General features: G+C 40.9%; 1 protein-coding gene across 1 annotated transcript; it reads left to right on the top strand.

Moving 5' to 3' along the window:
- The first annotated feature begins 10,408 nt into the window (after positions 1 to 10,408).
- On the top strand, positions 10,409 to 15,041 carry CNGA1 (cyclic nucleotide gated channel subunit alpha 1). Its single transcript, XM_009512270.2, is given in 7 exon segments — positions 10,409 to 10,520; positions 10,815 to 10,885; positions 11,267 to 11,292; positions 11,398 to 11,499; positions 12,397 to 12,504; positions 12,652 to 12,758; positions 13,636 to 15,041. Coding segments are annotated over 7 exon segments (1,932 nt in total).
- The last annotated feature ends 4,585 nt before the right edge of the window (positions 15,042 to 19,626 follow it).

Raw genomic sequence — 19,626 nt, 5'->3', positions numbered from 1 at the left:
GGCAGAGTCTTACGTATCCGGGAGTCACGACAACCGCTGCTGCGGGGTGGGCGCAGGGGCAGCGCGGGGGCCTCCAGCAGCGGCGCTCCGAGCCCCGCGCACACACCGCCCAGCCGCGCCCCCCTCCGCGCAACCCCGCGCAGCCCCCTCCGCGCAGCCCCGCGCAGCCCCCTCCGCGCAGCCCCGCGCAGCCCCGCGCCTCCCCCTCCGCGCAGCCCCGCGCCTCCCCCTCCGCGCAGCCCCGCGCCTCCCCCTCCGCGCAGCCCCGCGCAGCCCCGCGCAGCCCCGCGCCTCCCCCTCCGCGCAGCCCCGCGCAGGCACTGACCCGTGCGGCACGGCGGGGGGGCGGGCAGCGCCTCTCGGTGCCCCATGGCTGCGGGGCGACCCCTCCGCGGGCGCGGCGGCGGCGGCTCCGCCCGTCCGGGCGCGGCTCGGAGCACCTGGGTGCGCCCCGCTCGCCCGCCCCGGGGCCCCCGGGCCGGCAGCCGGAGGCGGAGGCGGCATCCTGACACGCAGGACTCCAGGAGTGACCCCGGACGGGTTTTATTTTCTAGAGATCGTTACAGAGTCCCAGTTCTCACCCGGGGACTTAGGCGAGCCCACCTGAACACTGAATCCAAAGGGAAGAGCTCGCTCCCGGGGTACCTGGGCAGTATTTGGATCTACTGGAAACTGCTATAGATTTCATTTTCCTCCCCTTCATGCCTGGGTGAAGAGCTGAGCAGTTTTAATGTGCAACCACCTAAGCGTGTGATGGGCTGCCTTGATCTGTCTCTGCAGGCAGGTGGGGGGATCCCCCCGGCCAGAACAAGGCCACCGTCAGGTGATACTCACCCTGAGATGACTCCCTGTGGTTGAACAGGCTCCAGGGAGTCACAAAAGCAATTACCTTAACTACCCAGTCAGTAGTTTCAAGGTAGAAGTCTAAGCTCTTGTTTTTAATATGGTTAAGTGAAATACATTTACAAAATGTATGGCTTAGTAAGCTATTACATGCCGACCTAGGGGTTACCCAGCAAACTTCTGGGATACTCTGAGGACGTTTAGCATGCACAAGACCTGCCCTAACTGGAGCCAAACTGAGCTATGAATATAATACACCTCCGCAGAGCATGACAGGGACACGCTGGCTTGAGTCTAGCAGCATTGTAACCGTGCTTTGCAGCACAGCACCTAAATTAATCACCTTTGGTTTTGCAAAGTTTATTAGCTCTGGTGCAGACTGGTCAATATGGTGACGGTCTCAGCAAAATAACTCAGTTTTCCCTACTTGAGGCATCCTTGACTTTGCAGTCCTCAGGTTAAACCAAGAGATCAGTTTCAATGTCTTAGTCTCATTTTTTATTTCTGTATTTATTTTTTAAAATAAACAGTGGTCTGTATGCTAGGAGGAAAGGAGCATTGCAACTGGATTCGTGCATTTAATTACCTATTCACTTTATCTTTACAACGTCTACATTGTAAGAACTTCTGTGGAAGGTGGCCTGCACTGACTGCAGGCTGCCTTACAAAGAGTTTGACTGCTCTGCTCTGCTTTAACGTTTCTAAAACACAGATTACTGCTACAAAAGAGCGATAATTATAAACACTATTTAAACCAGTTAAAATTTTACAGCACAATCTGCAAATTTGAGAGCAAACTTCCATCTTCTTGTACAACATAAGCATTCCCATAGGATAAAACCACGTACATGGACAGATATGTGTCTGCATTCTGCTCCCAGCTCCTATTTTTGTTCTATGCCCCCTCAGATCTGTCAACTCTGCATCTTCACACCTCTCTGTCAAAATGTGTCAATTTTTCCAGCTTCCTGCAATTTGACTGAAGCACATGAAGTGTCAATCTTGCGAGCGACTCAGTCGGCAGATCTGCAGAGAAGGGAGGTGGTGACATCTGCAAGAGCCTGCCGAAGCAGCGGAGGGGGTGAGCTGGCAAAGGTCGCTGCTCCCCCTGCACAGCTCTCGCTGGCCTGCTGGTCAGGGTTTCACTGTGGTGCGGTACCCAGAGCAACAATACCACGAAATAATGCAGTCAATGCTTCTGCAGATCTGCCTCTTTACAGGCCATCTCCTATAGCACACCATGACATCAAAGTGTTTTCAATTAATGGATATTTAATCTGAGAAACGCTTACTTGTTTCGTGATTGAAAATCTTTATATAGCTCATGCTTCATGTTTTTAAATCTGCAATAAACTGTGAAAACACTACGAAACTCTTTCTTTCTGCGAAAAAAATATGAAGTCACAAAAAACTTATAGCTAACAATCCGAGTCAATGGACAGACGTAAAGAATGTGCAATTTATGATATAATTACAGAAGGGAGCAGCTATACTTCATGTGTGTATACCTCAGATGATCTATAGTACTTTGCGTACTCAACTAGTTTCAAAGAATTTTGAGACAATGCCAGGAAGAAAGAGACTACATAAAAGTAATTTATCAACATTGATATATTTTTCTTTAGTTTGGATGACACGCAAAGGTCAAATGGAAAAGCAAATAGAGTCTTGATATACAATCTCATCATCTGACATAAAGAGGAAAAAGATCCTAGCTGACCATTCAGAAAGGCACCTCTGACTGATTTAGAGCGATGCCTGGATGATCAGCTAATGCAAATCAGGGCAGCTCCACCTATTTCCGTGGAGCTATCCCAGCTACGGCTAAGCACAGGTCAGCCCCTTTGTGTATGAAGTAACAATACGCACATACCAACAGTCAAAGCGATTTTGTGGCAGTTCTCATTTCTTCAAAAGAGAAATATGAAACCCTGTTATACTTTTCTGGGTTATTGTACTATTTTTTCCATTAAATGTATGGAAAATGCAAGAGAGAAGTTATGTTAAAATTCTGTTACTTATGCAATGAATGAAAGATTTGCTGAAAGTGACTGTTAAGCAAGCACTGACTTTAATTGTTGGTTTTCAATAAAAATGGAAGGACTGAATACCTGGCCAAATTTATACTTTTACATTTATAAATAAAATAGTCATTGGAAACCTCATTTTTTGTGCCTTAATAAAACCTATCTTGCCTCTGTGTTGACCATGAACGACTTAATTGAACAAAGTGTGTGTGGCTTCTTGGCTTTGTCATAAATTCTTTAATTTTGTTGAGGATTTTTTTTTCATACACATATACAGAGAGTTCTTTCTATGTGTTATTATGCAGTATTTAATTGTATTATCCTAAATACTGAATATGATCACAACAGGTTTCACCACAGCGACAAAAATTGTTCACCATGCAGCTAGTCCAGGGACGGACGTGAAGCAAGATCTATATTGGCATTTTTTTTTTCTTTTAGGAAAGCTGCCTATGGCATTTTGAAGTCCTGTCATCATTGCCCAGCTTCTCTGTTCTGCATTACTGTTCTCTGCCTGCAGTCACTGCTGCCTGACAGGGGCCAAACAATATGGTTAATCCGGCAGCTGCAGACAGGCTCATTACCTGTCCTGGCATGCAGCCATGCAAAAATTACTGAGCTAGATTTCAGGGTGGATCTTTGACGATGGGACCTTCAGCTGCCCCAAATGCTGGTGATTTAGTGTAGACTTGCAGGAGCAACATGTAAAGGAATTAACTTCAACTGAGATGAAAAAATGGTGCCTCTAGATTGCAGTTCAATACGATTAGGTTGCTGCACTTGTTGTGGAGAGATTACTCCTATATATGTTGCCTTAAAATGCAGATAGTGCCACCTTAACTACTGAGTGGAAGACAAGCAAGGCTAGATATATCAAACCTATTTTAACTACAGTGCATTTTCTACTACTCTTATAAGTGACAATATCATATACTGATGATTTTCTTTGAAATAGAATTAATCTCAAAGGAATCACCTTTGTCTGAGTAAATATATTAGCATCATTATTCTGTGCAACCAGCCTAGATTCCTCATGCCATTTTAGCTTGAAATAAAACTCTGCTAAACAGAAATCCTAACTGACTGTTCAGAGCTACTGGCACTCCTGCAGGGTCACCACACCTATTCTTTATCCCACAAATATTATTGAATGAAGTTCTATTTTTTTTTTTCAGCAGTTTTTCTGGCGGGCCTGCCCCTCTGTTCCTTGCAGGTTCCAGACTGGGAGGAGAAGAGGCATCTCAAGCCACCTCAATCTGGGTGGCACAAGGAGAGCCTCATCGTATGTTCTGCTTGGGGCACCATAGATAACTCTGCTGGGCACAGCCAGCCACAGTGCTCGTCTTGCCTGAGGATACTTCAGAAGTGCCAATCCCTCCTCAGAGTAGTCATGCAAAAACTAGGGTCTGGACCTGGAAGATGCTGGTAGAAGGCTTTGACATAGTCTTTCAGTGTGCTATGTGGTGTTATACTGTGTGCTTGTTAGCACTCACATCCACAGAAGGCTTGCAGCCTGCTCAGTGCTTTCCAATTCAAGCCTCATCTGCATACGGGAATCTAACACGCCAACACAGATCTTAAATTGCTTCTACTTCTTCCCTCTCCATCAAGCACCCATTTAACTCTAAAGCAAAAATACAGATTCACATACTGGTGGAGATAATGTTTGTGCTGATGGCTTTCTAGTCACCAAGCCTCACTGGGGCTGATTGTACTTCATGACACTGAATTCCTCACAACACCGGTCTACACAATAGAGTATTAAATAAGCCAGAAGCCCTGGAGCCTTCTCAGCTACAGCACTTCCGACATGACATTCATTGCTGAAATAGCATCAGCATTAGGAAAGACAAAACAGTGTCTGCAGAAAATAAGCCTGCCAAAACTGTGGTCCCAATCCAAACATCCATCTGTGTACACATCTACAACACAGTAAGCTGAAAGGCAATATTGTGCCATTAAAACCTACTTATTTATAAATAAGTACATATATATAGTGTATCTGGTGTTTTGGTTATGAGCCGCTGAAACTAGAGGTAGCTTTAATAGGATTGAGAAGAATTACAGATGATGACAAAGCCAGATACAAAAATAGATTAAAGTTGGCCTACTAAAACAATAATCCATTAGTGCGGTCATTCTCCCATCAGTCAAGGTTACTTCACTGGAATACGGAACGACAAGAAAAATATCTGTGAAAAAGCATTGACACAAAACTGATGTAATTGTCCGTGAAGTCAATGACAACTATGTAACTGGCTTTTAAATGAGGGTAGAATTGAGCCCACTATGTTGAACTCGCCCAGAACATGTCCTGCAAACCTCTTTGCAGGCGAGTGAGTTCCCGGCCACTGTCAGACAAGGAGCTAGCCTGGCCCAGTAGGACTCGTCTTCCTCTGTTTGAGAACTTCTTTGAAAAACTCCACGGTAAAACAGATAAGAAAAAATATGTTAGAGTTGCTTTGCAGGACAGCTTATTTTAAAAGAAACCTAAATGTTTTCCACCAGAGTAAAAAGGTGTATCTCCTTTGTAGTTCGTTTTGACTTGAGAGACACAACATAGACTTACCTGGCTTGGTTGGTCGTTTAAAACTTTTGGACAAAGGTATGCACCAAATGCAGGAGTTCACAATTAGTCTGATGTTCGTATGACACACAACAAGGCATATGTCCCAGACACTCAGTGCCACCACATATTCACGAATTATCTGCTCAGCATTGAACATTGAGATCTTTTGGACTGCAAACCAAGCAAAAACCCATGAGAATGACAGAGGTAAAACTGATTCTGATTCAGTACGAGGTGGATGCAGTGACCTTCTGAGATTCCTTTCATATCTATGATTTTAGGATAGCAGTTGTATTTCAGCCCTTTGAAGACAACAGTGAAATATGCCAGAACTTAGAAATTATTCACTTCTTTGTCCATTTGCTATGTTAAATACCTTACTCTAGGTTTGTGTATCTGGCTTCCACTGGGCATAATGTTACGCATTTCCTTGTTGCCCATTACTGTTTTACTGAAAACATTTTTTATTCTTTAAATTTCAAATACATATTCCTTTCCTCGAAAACGGACTGACTGTTTTTAGGATTGGAAAGTTATAGCAGCAGATGTGTCTAATTTGTTTCTCTGGTCAGGAGGCAGACCTGTGACACTGAGCATCATTTTGGTTTTGTGATTAAATCTACAAAGTGTCAATCCACTTATGAATGACCACTCAGTCATCTGGGCTGCAAGATTTAGTTTGGTTCATGTGAATGCTAATGGTATTGATTTCTCACGCTCTTGGTTACAGAAACAAATGTGTCTTAATCCTGGGATCCCAGAGGTCGCACTTCTTTCCTGGATTTTGCTTGTTGTGAGGCAAAGTTAAAAAGTAATTCATTAACTTTAGCTACAGCTCCGTTGTGACAAAGATACCATTTCAAATTTGAATATTCACTCTTTTTGCTGCCTAAAAGATTTTCTTCACTGGATTCATACTCAGCAATGCCTTTTTTTCTCCAAAATAGGCCATGTAAAACATGCCAAAATAAAAAATCAACCACTCAAGCTCCTGAGAACTTTATTTTCCTCATTCTCATGGTATCCAGCAGTGAAACAAGAAGGCTGAGGTATACAAATACCTCAGCCTCTTCTCTATCAAGGTACTCTAGGATCCTCTTGGGAGCTTTCATGATTGTGTGGCTTCTACAGATTAACCCTTGTGTATTTCTGACAGAGGAGGATTGCAGCTACTTTACAAACCATTTTGCAAAGTCATAATCCATAATAAACTTGAAGATTAGTTTGGTGTCTTAAAACTTCATCATCATGGCATTTTCTGCTAAATATATATTCACAGTTTGTGGGCTTTTTAAGGCATCAAAATAGGAATGTAAAAGTTATGTTAGATTAGCCAAGAACTTTCGGTAGTTTAAAATGGTATCTCCTATTGTTCTGCAATATGATAAACACATTAAAATAAACAGGAAGTTTCCATTTATGGCGTTTTATCTATTCCAGTAAAGACCTGTTACTACAGTAAAAAACATCTGCAATATTAAGGAAATGGGCCAGAAGACAATACTGAATATATAGTAATTTACAACAATGGTTTTAGTTTCCACACAAAGTACATGCCAATGTTTGTCTCTTCTTATGCGTGTTGATAGGGCTAGTAAGCTTCTGCTCAAGTGGGGGATAATAGTGACTGCCACTGTCACTTTCATCTCTCTCTAAATCTCAAAATCCATCACCACAGGTCAAGGAAATCTTCCTCTAATATCCAGGTCCTTTCCTGGGAATAATTCAGAGAACTGCACATGGGACTGGCTGGTTGAGAAATTGATCAGTAAGGGATTTATGTATGAAATGTTGACTATATTTAGCTTTTCATGGTGGGTCTGCTTCTGTGGTTAGGAAACGTGGCTGATTTAAAGGACTGAAATCGCTATTAGAAGCAGCAGATTACATTCCCAAGGTAAGCATGCACCCTGATGAAACTGCTTATTGCAGAACTACTAAGGACTCTGCATTTTAGAAAAGACATTTTGCTCTAACATGTTGCAGATTTTAATGTTAATGAAGATTTTTTTGCTGCTTTTTGTAAAGAAAAAAAGTAGATCTTTATATGACACCAAATTCTGTTCTGCGATATCCTTACTCAAAGGACTTTCTCTCTGAAAATAATGATTAGGGAAGTGAATATAGTGGGCTAGTAAGAAAGTGAGAAGTGGGTAAAATAAAAGAGCAGAAGAGATGGAAGCTTATCTTCCATTCACTACAATCCTGTAAAAGGATAATACTGCCTTCATTTTCTTGCAGCCCTAAAGATTTTGATGCATAGTAGTTAATATTAGTTTTTAGGTCATAATGTTTGAAAACCCATTTGTTTATCATAGTAGCCACATTTAAAGATCATACCGTAAAACCAATATGGTAAACAGCTAAAATACCTCTAAAGCAAGCATTTATCTGTATTACCTTTCAATTTTACTACCTAAATATGGTAATGTGAAAAGGAGCATTGGACTACTAAGATAAAAGCCATGCAACAATCTGTGACAATGTATCAGTTGAAGAAAAATATGTGGGATTACAGAATAGGAAACATGGAGTGATACAGTTTAGTAAAAACTATTTCAAATATTGTTTGAAAAGCCTCTGTAATATAATAGAAAATGCATTAAGGTGAGTCCTGGACCCACTGAGTTTAACGAGATATTTTCTACTGTCTCCAGTGTCAGGGTTTTGTCACACAGGTGCTGTAACGCGGTAACCATGGTCCCCAAACCCGGAGCATCACTGTGTCTGTTCAACTTGCACTGGGCACAATGCTACCCGAGCATTTCTGTGTCTTAGACACAAGAATTTCAAAACTCTATGCCCAATTTCTGTGCCCACTTAATGCTTCCAGTGCCTCAGTAAGATGAAATCTCCAGTCCTGCCCAAAATGGCAGCTCCTTTTTCCCAGCAAGACCTACGCATGGCTGTCACAGCTCCTTCGGCAGAACACAAAGCACCTCACAGTGCTTCCACTTAAAATAGACACTAATGGAGCCAGAGGAATCGGTTTATTTGCAAAAAATGCGCAGAAAATCCTCTTTACCTGAAGAACAGGAGACTGTAGAGGATACAGATTTTTCTCCAACCTCCAGGCTACGTACTCTGCATGGGTGTGGATTTTTGTACATGTCCTATTTTACCACACTTCTCATTGCCTTTATCCTCTAGTAAATCTGCAAATCAGTATGTCTGGATAGCACAAAGTCAAAGATGGGTTTTTTTTCCTCTTGAAACTAACGAAGACTTAAAGTGCAAAGATAAACACAAAAACTTAGTGCCTATGTAGAAATACTGGTACTGGGAGTCCTAATGTGAACTGACTGGTTTAGAGCCCACTCTGCTGGAGGAATGAGTTCCCTTGAGATGAATACATTTGTATCTGTCTGGTGCTGAGTGATTGGAAGTGGTTCGACACAGCTTTATTTTGCACCATTATTTGTGAGCTCTGTGGACTCCAGTGTGGCTCTGTGGAGGATATAGGTTAAATCAGGATGGAATTTTGTGTGCCAGCATTAGCAGAGCTTTCAGAGCACCTGTAAGCAGACATAAAGCTGCTTAATTCAACCTGGTATACTTTCAATCTCCATGCTTTCAAACACAATTTATCCTTAGACTAAGTCAGGGGAAACCCTGTTAGAGTTTTTAGGCTCCAGGTGACCTAACCTAATGTTTACTATGCCTTAGAAACTTAGAATCTTTTTATGTGACATCTTAGACCTGATCCTTGCTCTTAAGCATTTAAAGACTGACCAGCAATGTTGGACTACATTTAGGACTATTTGTGGAAGAACACATCTTAATCTTCAGTCTTTATCTTTTGTTTTGTAGAATGTTGTATATTGCTGTAGTATTTTATGCACCATGTGTCATTCACGTCTGATGACCACCAGAAACATGGCTATAGTAATATTTTTAGTTTTATTGACTAATAAGGAAAGCCAGGTAAGTCTGGCGATAATGTGGCAGTTGTATCATTCTGCTTCTCTTTTGCAGTGTTCTCGACTACAGAATGGAAGTATTTTTTTAAGACTGATTCAGTCTCTGGCATTTGACTTCGCTTATCAGAGCTACAGCCATTCATTTGTCAGTTTGTGGCTTACAGACATCTCTACACTCTGATTTCGCTTGTGCATGGGTATTGTTACTGCAGTGGATAGGATCTGTTTTATAATCCTATCTAAATGGCCCTGCCAAGAGCAGATCACACTTACAGACACAATTCGTGCCCAAAGAGTTGGCAGTCTCACTGATGACGAGTCGTAACTCACACAATTGTAAGAACAGTGGTGAAAAGGGAGAGCAGAAGTTATGTACACTACAACATTTTCAATTTTTTAAATATTGAGATAAACAGATGAGACATGAACAGCCACTAACGTTTCCATTTAGGTATTTATGTCTGACTTACTATATGAGTAAGGAGGATCTATGACATCAGTCCTTTAAGTTCCTAGTTACAGAACCTACTCTTTGCTTTCAACAGAGTATAACTCTCAGATATCAGGCATACTGAAATGTCTTTGGACATCCAACCAATGGATGCTTCCTAGCCTGGTTCTCAGGATGTCACCTCTGCAAGAATCGATTTATCCAGTCTGATATAATAAGTTATGAGCCTTTGGTTCAAAACCAAATGAAACAGCAGTAGGTGTTTCAAACACAGTTGTCTAAATATTTTCAAAGTATGTGATTAGGCTCAGGAGAAAGACCTAAATGAATGCTTCCTCTTAGAGAAAGATGTGTTGAACATTCCCTTTAGCAGCAGTTGTCTGGTCATTCAGCACACTGAAGCACCCTTTCTTGTCTGGTGGAAATGTCACGGGAGACAGGAAACTGGAAATACTATTGTTGGTTTTGGGGGAAGCAAGGATATAAAGGATCCATCTTTAGGGAAAAAAATGGCTTGTTATTTCTGCTAGTTGTGAAATGACTTGATTCTTTTTTAAATCAGTCTTCCTCAATTACCCAAGGTAAGGCAAACTTGACCATGAAGGTAGGAGTGATTGAGACCCATCACTCCCATACAACTGTACCCAGCGTAGTAGTGCAAGACACCAGTGAGGAACCTGGACCAATGAACAAAGTGGAAAACAGGTATGTGAAATTTACCATTTTGTGCCAGTTTGGGTTTTTCCTTGATAATTTGGATGGGATTAACTAAGAACAGTTATTTGCCATAATTTAATTTTCTTTACCCTCTATTAATAAATCAAGTTTTTAAGATTGTGATATACTGCATATTGTAAATATTTAGGAGATTAAAATCTGTGCTTTTTCAATTTCCTCAGCTAACTTAGTCCATTATTAAAATGGTGAGAGTTTGTGAAAATTTAGATTAAACATTTTTTTTGTATTTCAGCAGATATCGTATAACTGTGTTGTTTTGCTGTTCCCTAGACAACAGTATCTACCTGGCACGTTTGCACACTACAATATTAACAACAATAGTAATAAAGATGAGTAAGTATTTTTGCCATTTCATAAATGAGAGTACTGCAATATCGGTTGTTTAAGGGGCAATGAAAAAGAATGGTATATATCTCATCACTTCTTTATAAACAATTATGTCATTCAAGCAATCTGAAAAGAGACTGCACATACATTTGAACTTCATGCACTTCAATTATGATGATCATTCTCAATACCAGTTATTTGCATTATATCTATTAATTTAAAATAAAAGTAGTTCTATGTGAATACAATACACAAAACAGTTTTTGAAGGCTGAGCACCTAAGTATAATGTTATCCTTACTGAATTCAGAAGACTCTAATAAATAAATGTGGAAGCAATGGCTGTGTGCATCCCGTGAGCCTACCATATTTTTCTTTTCCTTAGAGAGGAGAAGAAAAAGAAAAAAGAAAAGAAGAGGTAAGACAAAGAGTAATAACACTACTATTTTAAAGACATTTAATTTATTTCCACATATGTTTTACATTAGTCTGTAACAACCAAAAATGTAAATCTATTTCTTAGCAAGTCAGAAAGAAAAAAGGATGGAGAAAACCCAAAGAACAAGGAAAAAAAGGAGAAAAACAAAACCAAAGATAAGTCCAAGAAGAAAGAAAATAAAGAAGAGTAAGTATTTTTCATTTAGGTCCTGCTACGTTAGTCTAATGAAATTGCTTTTGATGTAAAACTGAATTCATCCTGTAAACAAGATGCTTATATGCTACTGAATGAGTGTACAGACTGCTGGTTTTCTCCCTAGAGTAGATTGTTCTGATTTAACTTCATATGTGGACAACAGAAATATGTATGCATGGAATGGATCTGAAAAAATTAATCAAGAAAAATGTCCTTTGGATTCTCATTATTCAATATTTTTTTTTGAAAACACCCTGCAGCAAAAGATGTGCCAGTGTAAAGCAATCTCTTCTGCACATAGGGTGCCTACAGGCAAGTAAGCTTCTCTATCATCTAGAAGTTCTTGCTTTACCTTTTGCTTGATAAATTCACAACTTTGTGGCCAAGGAAGAGAAACTTAAAACAGTGCAGCAGGGACTCGTGTTGTACGATTTCATGTTCTTTGGTTTCTTTTTGTAAACTCTGCCAATGTTTCATATTTCTCAGAGCTAAACTTAAAGGCATGATTTATCTCACTTATATGTGACATTAGTAGTCACATAATAATTTTATTTTTTGAAAGATGATCAAATCAATTATCAGACAAGACTGTCAATTGGGTAGGAAACAAAGTAATTTTAAAAGGTTGAAATTACATGTGCCACTATAAACTGAAGTGGGACTGCCAAGCTGATTTTTCTCAGCAAAATCTAGATTCAAAAGTTTGCATCCCAGGTCACACCTAACAAGCAGCTTCATGTTCTCCATGCATTCAAGCAAGAAAGCTTAACTTTAGTAAAGACCACTTATTTTACAATAACAATTTCTGGAATGCTTCATTCCTCAAAATTATTATGTGTATTTTAAGTCTTTCATTAAATCTCCTTCTTTTTCCTGCCTATCACTTAGGAAGAAGAAAGATATTTTCATTATTGATCCAGCAGGAAATATGTATTACAACTGGTTGTTTTGCATCACAATGCCTGTCATGTACAACTGGACCATGATTATTGCTAGGTGATGTACTCTTTTAATGACTATATAAAACTTCTGGCAAATCGTTATATCCCTAAATAGATTAAAAATAATGTTATTTATTACTGATTTCATGCAAGTATTTGATTTTCATTTCATGGTAATTTAATTTTGTCTTTTCTTATTCAGAGCCTGTTTTGATGAGCTTCAGCATGACTACCTAGTGGCATGGTTTATTATTGACTATGTTTCCGATGTCATCTATGTTGTTGACATGTTTGTACGGACAAGAACAGGTAATGATATACTAATGGTATACTCAATGATATGAATTATTCCTCTTCATATATTTGTTTCAGGTGGTTCAAAATATTCAGAATACTACTACTTTTATAATCTAGACACTCTTGATGAGGTGCATTAGTGAAAAAGACATTGAGATAGATCTCTGACAGACTAGTCTGTGACCTGTAAAAATAGGAGAAACTCTGATGTATTACTCAAAGAATACACAAAGCCTGAGGTAAGCTAGGCATGAGGTAAGCTAGATACAAGCTGTTCTGCCTGCAGCTGACTCAACGAGACAAAATAAACATGCAGTGCTGCCAAGTGAGGATCAGGGGTTCTGAAAAGTTAGCACCTAAATCTGGATTTTGTATTTAAGGAGGTTCAAGTGTTTGCTTGATTTTCAAGACCATTGTGCAAGCAAGACATCCAATAAACTTCAGCTGCATCTGTTTCTTTTAAAATCTTATCCTACATCCAGAGCTATTGGCCAGACACACTTAACATGGAACTGAAATTCCCATGTTCAAATCATTTTCCTCATTAACCACCCTTCCTATAGCCTGTGCAGATTTTTTTTGTTTGTGGGTTGGTTTTTTTTTGGGGTGGGGTGGGGGGGGTGATGGTGTTTCAAATAGTGGAAAAGTGGAGGGAAACAGTCAGAACTAGAAATATTTAATTTTCAAAGCTGTATAGTTTAGCTCAAGCCAAACCATATAGCACTAAGTTGAATATTTGGAAATAGGAAATTGCTTATTAAAAAGTAAGAGAAGTTATGTACCATCTGGAACTTGCACTCAGAGTATTTTTTGAAGCAGATTTGGATTGACATTAAACACAACATGGTTGAAGTCATAACATTTTTTATTATTTACAATATGATTTTAGGTTACCTGGAGCAAGGTCTTCTGGTGAAAGAAGAACAAAAGCTTCGAGAAAAATACAAGGCATCTTTTCAATTCAAATTAGATTTTCTGTCAATCATACCAACCGATCTCTTATACTTTAAGTTAGGACTGAATTACCCAGAATTAAGAATAAACAGATTACTCAGAGTAGCTCGGATGTTTGAATTCTTCCAGCGAACAGAAACAAGGACAAACTACCCAAATATCTTCAGGATCTCTAACCTTGTCATGTACATTGTGATTATTATTCACTGGAACGCCTGTGTGTACTACTCGATCTCAAAAGCCATTGGATTTGGGGCTGACACATGGGTCTACCCCAACACCTCCGATCCTGAATTTGCCCGTCTGACTAGAAAGTATGTCTACAGCCTCTACTGGTCAACACTGACTCTGACTACTATCGGTGAAACACCCCCTCCTGTAAGAGATTCAGAGTATTTCTTTGTGGTCATTGACTTCTTGGTTGGAGTACTGATTTTTGCTACCATTGTTGGTAATGTGGGCTCTATGATCTCCAACATGAATGCTGCCAGGGCAGAGTTTCAAGCAAGGATTGATGCTATCAAGCAGTATATGCACTTCCGGAATGTTAGTAAAGACATGGAGAAAAGAGTAATAAAGTGGTTTGACTACCTGTGGACAAATAAAAAGGCTGTGGATGAAAGGGAAGTCTTGAAGTACCTGCCAGACAAACTAAGAGCAGAGATTGCAATCAATGTTCATCTGGAAACACTAAAAAAAGTTCGGATTTTTGCAGACTGTGAAGCTGGTCTGTTGGTTGAACTGGTTTTGAAACTCCAGCCGCAAGTATACAGTCCTGGAGATTATATTTGCAGAAAAGGAGATATTGGACGAGAGATGTACATTATCAAAGAAGGCAAGCTGGCTGTAGTCGCTGATGATGGAATCACCCAATTTGTGGTCCTAAGTGATGGGAGCTATTTTGGAGAAATCAGCATTCTTAATATCAAAGGTAGCAAAGCTGGCAATCGAAGAACAGCCAATATTAGAAGTATTGGATACTCGGACTTGTTTTGCCTGTCTAAAGATGATCTCATGGAGGCTTTAACAGAGTATCCAGACGCAAAGGCTATGCTGGAAGAAAAAGGCAAGCAAATCCTAATGAAAGATGGGTTGCTGGACATTGAAGTTGCAAATTCAGGAAGTGATCCTAAAGATCTGGAAGAGAAGGTCACCTACATGGAAAGATCAATGGACAGATTACAAACAAAGTTTGCCAGGTTGTTGGCTGAGTATGAAGCTGCACAGCAGAAACTGAAAAAAAGACTTACACAAATCGAGAAAGTATTGAAGCCAGTTATAGAGCAAGAATTTGCACACTTAGAAGGCGGCGATCCATCCACAGATAAACCTGGAGTGTAAAAAGCAGAATAAAACACTGGAGGCTGCCAATAAGACTTAGGGTCAAATCCTGCATGGGGCTGAATGCATTCATTTCTAATCTTTGTAGGACCTGACTACTAATTACGAAAAAGTATTTGCTGAGGTAATGTCACTAATTTCCTACAAGCAACATATATTTGGCAGGTTTCAGAAAGAAAAAGAAGAATTGAGACTGAGGACAGAAGACAACACCTTGCTCTCACACAAAGAGGTGGTATTATCTGCTAATGCATCATGTACTCTTTATGTAACACCGCTCTACAGCAAATGCATTCAATCTATGTGGAGTCATACACTGACAAATACTGAAAGTTTTGCTGAGTATTTTGAAATAACTTCTTCGTGTCTACTTATGGAAAGAAGGAAACGTTTGGTAACATTATTTGAAGTCAATATAGGCATGCTATTAAATTTGTATATAAAAACACATTTTAATATCTATTGATTAACATAAGATTAACTAAGTATGGGACATTATATAAAGAATTAGGTATATCTACAGTGCGGATGTGACTACTGAAGGCTGTAAGATTTGGGAAATTGCAGGGATGAATGTCACGGCCTCCTGACAGGTGTTCTGCAGAAGACCTTTATTGTCAGCTTTTCACTGCTTATGTATCTTTTTGACACATTCTCCACACAATCACGAGCACAAACAATTTCTGTTATTCGTCAGCTAGCTCTAAGCATGCACCTTATGCTACATTCTAATAGGCTGTTCTATTTGTGCTATCTCATTTGTTTTGGCTTACTTAAATCTTTCTTGGCATTCCCACGCTCCTGTCTCTGGTTTTTACTGCTGCGTTGCTTCAGTTTAAGGACGTGTCAAACAGTGCTAAGTTACTTGCAAATTCATCCCCCACATCTCCCCCGTTTTTATTTTGTATTAGCCAGACATTTTTTACTGTTCTCTCTATTAATCGCTGCAAGCACTGACAAAAGAATGGCAAAATTAGAAGCAAAGTTAGGAATATTATTAGAAATACTATAGCCGTTTTTACTATTTCCTTGAACCATCCTGTGATTCCCCACCCAGTCAACCATAAGTCCCCACAAGACACGTTGTAAAGCGATTATCTGCACTGCCTGAGGGCAGGCTTATCGACTCCTGTCCCACTAAGCTTGCGAGGGTAACCCAGACATTTTTTTCATAGTTGGACGGAGACCCACGGATGGCAGAGGCTGATGATGGCAAGTAAGGCGATGAGGCTGCAAGCCATGGTTTCACTCCTTTTGCTGGAATCCATCAGGGACCGCAACCTGTGGAGACACAAGCATACCCTCTCCCCCAAGTTATTAGCGGATGAGGGCCTTCCCACAGGCCCGTGTTTAGATTTTTTGTCATTACTAAGGGCTGTTCTGAATGTTCAATAGACGTTAGGGCTTTGCTCAAGGATTTATAGTGTTTTACTATAGGTGGGGTATCATTGTTTTGGAATGGTAGTGACAAATGGTTCATCACGTATAATGTTTTTGCTAATCAGTTGTGCGGGATTTCTTGGCTATCTCCCCCTTTTTGTTTTTGGAGCAGTTGTTTGACTGTGCGGTGTGTTTGTTCTACTATAGCTTGACTGGTAGGGGAGTGGGGAATGCCAGTAACATGGCAAATACCCCATTTGTGAAAAAAAGTTTTAAGTGAGCTACTGCTGTAGGCTGGGCCGTTGTCGGTTTTAACTTCACTTGGGATTCTGAAGGCAGCAAAAGTGGCTCGGAAATGGGCCTGTACGTGCCTGCTAGTTTCACCAGTGGCGGCCGTTGCCCGTATTGCATGAGAGAACGTATCAATGGATACGTGAACATATTTAAGTCGTCCAAACTCAGGAATGTGAGTGACATCTGTTTGCCACAGGTGGATGGAATGTAAACCTCGAGGGTTCACCACTAAGGTGGGGTTAGACACACAGGCCTGACAGTCTGGGCAAGTTTGCACGATTAACTTGGCGTCAGCAATGGTGATACGGAATTGTTTCGCTAAAGCTTTTGCTGATTGGTGGAAAAAATCTTGAGAGAGTTGTGCTTGCTCCAGTACATTTGGTATGGGAGCAGCAAGGGTTACATTAGTTAAAATGGCAGCACGGGCATCACCATGTGTAAGAAAACCCGGTAATTGTGTGTGACTTTGAATATGAATTACACAATAGGGGTGTTTCCGCTGTTTTATTAAAAAAAGTAGTTCTTTAAATTTTAAAAACAGGGTTTGCTTTGTTATATGTTTAAGATGAACTCTTTCTATTCGTTGAACCACGCCCACCACATATTGGGAGTCAGAAACAATATTAAGAGGGACAGTAGGCCAGAACTGAGAGGCCATTATGACTGTATGCAGCTCCACTATTTGTGGGGAGCCGTGGAGAATCTCGACTTCATGCTTCCAGACTCCGTTCTCTTCCCATGTTACCACTGCTTTGCCTGACTTCCCTGATCCATCGGTAAATACCATACAGCCATCAACTGGCTGTCTTTGGCACAATAGTCCATTTTCTATTTTAACATTATAATAAAAGGTAAACATCTTGTGTGGGGAGGATGGGTATCTAGCTTTCCACTAAAGCCTGCTAAGGCTAATTGTAACCCTAGGCTATTTTGAATACTCCAGGTAAGGTAAGTTTTTACAATAGGTAACACAATAAGTGTTGGTTCTTCCCCTGCAAGTTCTACTATTCTCTCCCATCCCTTTTTAATAAGGTCAGCAAACATTTCTATTCATGTGGCAATGGTCTCGGTAGGTTGGTGGGGTAAAAAGACCCATTCTAGAATAATGAGAGGGTCATTACGTTGTGGATCCCACTGTCCAATGATAGCAAGAGGCTGCTCCTCTTGGTTACAGACAAACAGTGTGAGTGGGATGTCTTCACTGCAACGATGGCATTGTTGATTCGACTGTTTGTCGTTGATTATCTGTAGTACTTGTTGTGCCTCTGGTGTCCAACTTTGTGGTGCATTTATATTGATGTCTCCTTTTAACAGGTCAAACGGGAGTGAAGTGGCATTGTCAATGCCTCATTGGGTTCGAATCCAAATAATATTACCTAATAGTTTCTGTACATCATTTAAGGTCCAAATATTGGTGGTTATTGCCGTGTTTTGAGGTTGGATGGTTTGTTCCAAAATTTTCCATCCTAAATACCTCCACAGAGGTTCTGTCTGTATCTTTTCAGGGGCTATAGGAAGTCCTGCATCCTGCAGTGCTTGCTTTAAGGCCTGAAGGGCCTCTTCGAGCACAGTCTGAGTTGGCCCCGCTAACAATAGATCGTCCATGTAATGGTACATGTAAATATTTGGATAACATTGTCTAATTGGCTGAATTGCCTTTGCAACATATGACTGACACGTTGCTGGGGAGTTTTTCATTCTCTAAGGGAGTGCAGTCCAATGATATCGATCCGTTGGCTCCCCTTATTAAGTTTTGGCACTGAAAAAGCAAATTTTGGAGCATCATCTGGCTGCAGCAGGATGGTAAAAAACCAGTCTTTCAGATCGACAATGATTATATTCCAACTGGATGGAATCATTGTAGGTGATGTTAGGCTGGGTTGTAATGAGCCCACATCCTCTATGACTGCGTTTATTTGCTGTAAATCATGCAACAATCTCCATGTTCCACTTTTCTTTTTGATTACAAACACTGGGGAATTCCATGGACTGTTTGTTGGTACTATGTGTCCTTGCGCAAGCTGGTCCTGGACCAGCTCCTGTAGGGCTGCAACCTTTTCCTGGGTGAGCGGCCATTGATACACCCACACGGGGGTCTCTCTTGTCCATTTGAGGCGGAGTGGCAGTCACGCCTCAATGGCCGCTACCGAAAATGTTCAGGGGTGGAGATGGTAAATCTGCACTGTCCCATCACATCACGTCCCAACAAGCTGATGGGAATCAGTGTGATATCAGGACGACCAGTACATGTCGTTCCCTCTTGAGTCTTTATCATGAGGATTGTAGACCTTTGAAATGTGCTGGACAGGCCTCCAACTCCTACTAATCTGCTAGCTGGGGATGTTGTAGGCCATGTGGAAGGCCAATCTTTGGCCATGATAACTGTAACATCTGCGCCTGTATCTACTAGCATTGTGCACTGGCTCATCTGTGGCTGCTCAGTAGGATTCCACAGGGTTATGTGTATGGTTGGACGATGTTGCATGATATCTGATGTCCAAAACCAGCAGAGCTGTGGCTTGTTTCACTGGCTGTTGGTACTATTGCTCGAAAAAGTATTAATTGTGCAAACCAAGTTCCTTTCAGAACTGACAGCGGTGGGGCCGGTGTCCAAACCATAGCTTGTATTTGGTCACTATAATCAGCATCAATTACTCTGGGGAGGACAAACAGGCCTGTTGTGGTGGTGCTGGAACGACCTAGTGCACTACACCCTCCCCCAACTGGCCCCTTCACATTCAATAGAATGCGATGTACACGTGTGCCCCAGAGAGTTGAGTCTTCTACTGTGGCGACATCCAGTCCGGCACTCCCCTGGGTGCTGGCGGAGAGGGCGCCCACGGTGGTAAGAGGGGTGGTTGTGTTCCAGGTGGAGTTGGAGATTGTGCAACCACCACATGTGACGCTGTTC

The sequence above is a fragment of the Phalacrocorax carbo genome, chromosome 4, assembly GCF_963921805.1.
Source record: "Phalacrocorax carbo chromosome 4, bPhaCar2.1, whole genome shotgun sequence".
Lineage (NCBI taxonomy): Eukaryota > Metazoa > Chordata > Aves > Suliformes > Phalacrocoracidae > Phalacrocorax > Phalacrocorax carbo.
Note: the sequence above shows the minus strand (reverse complement) of the source record. Positions and strands in the feature narration are given on the sequence as shown.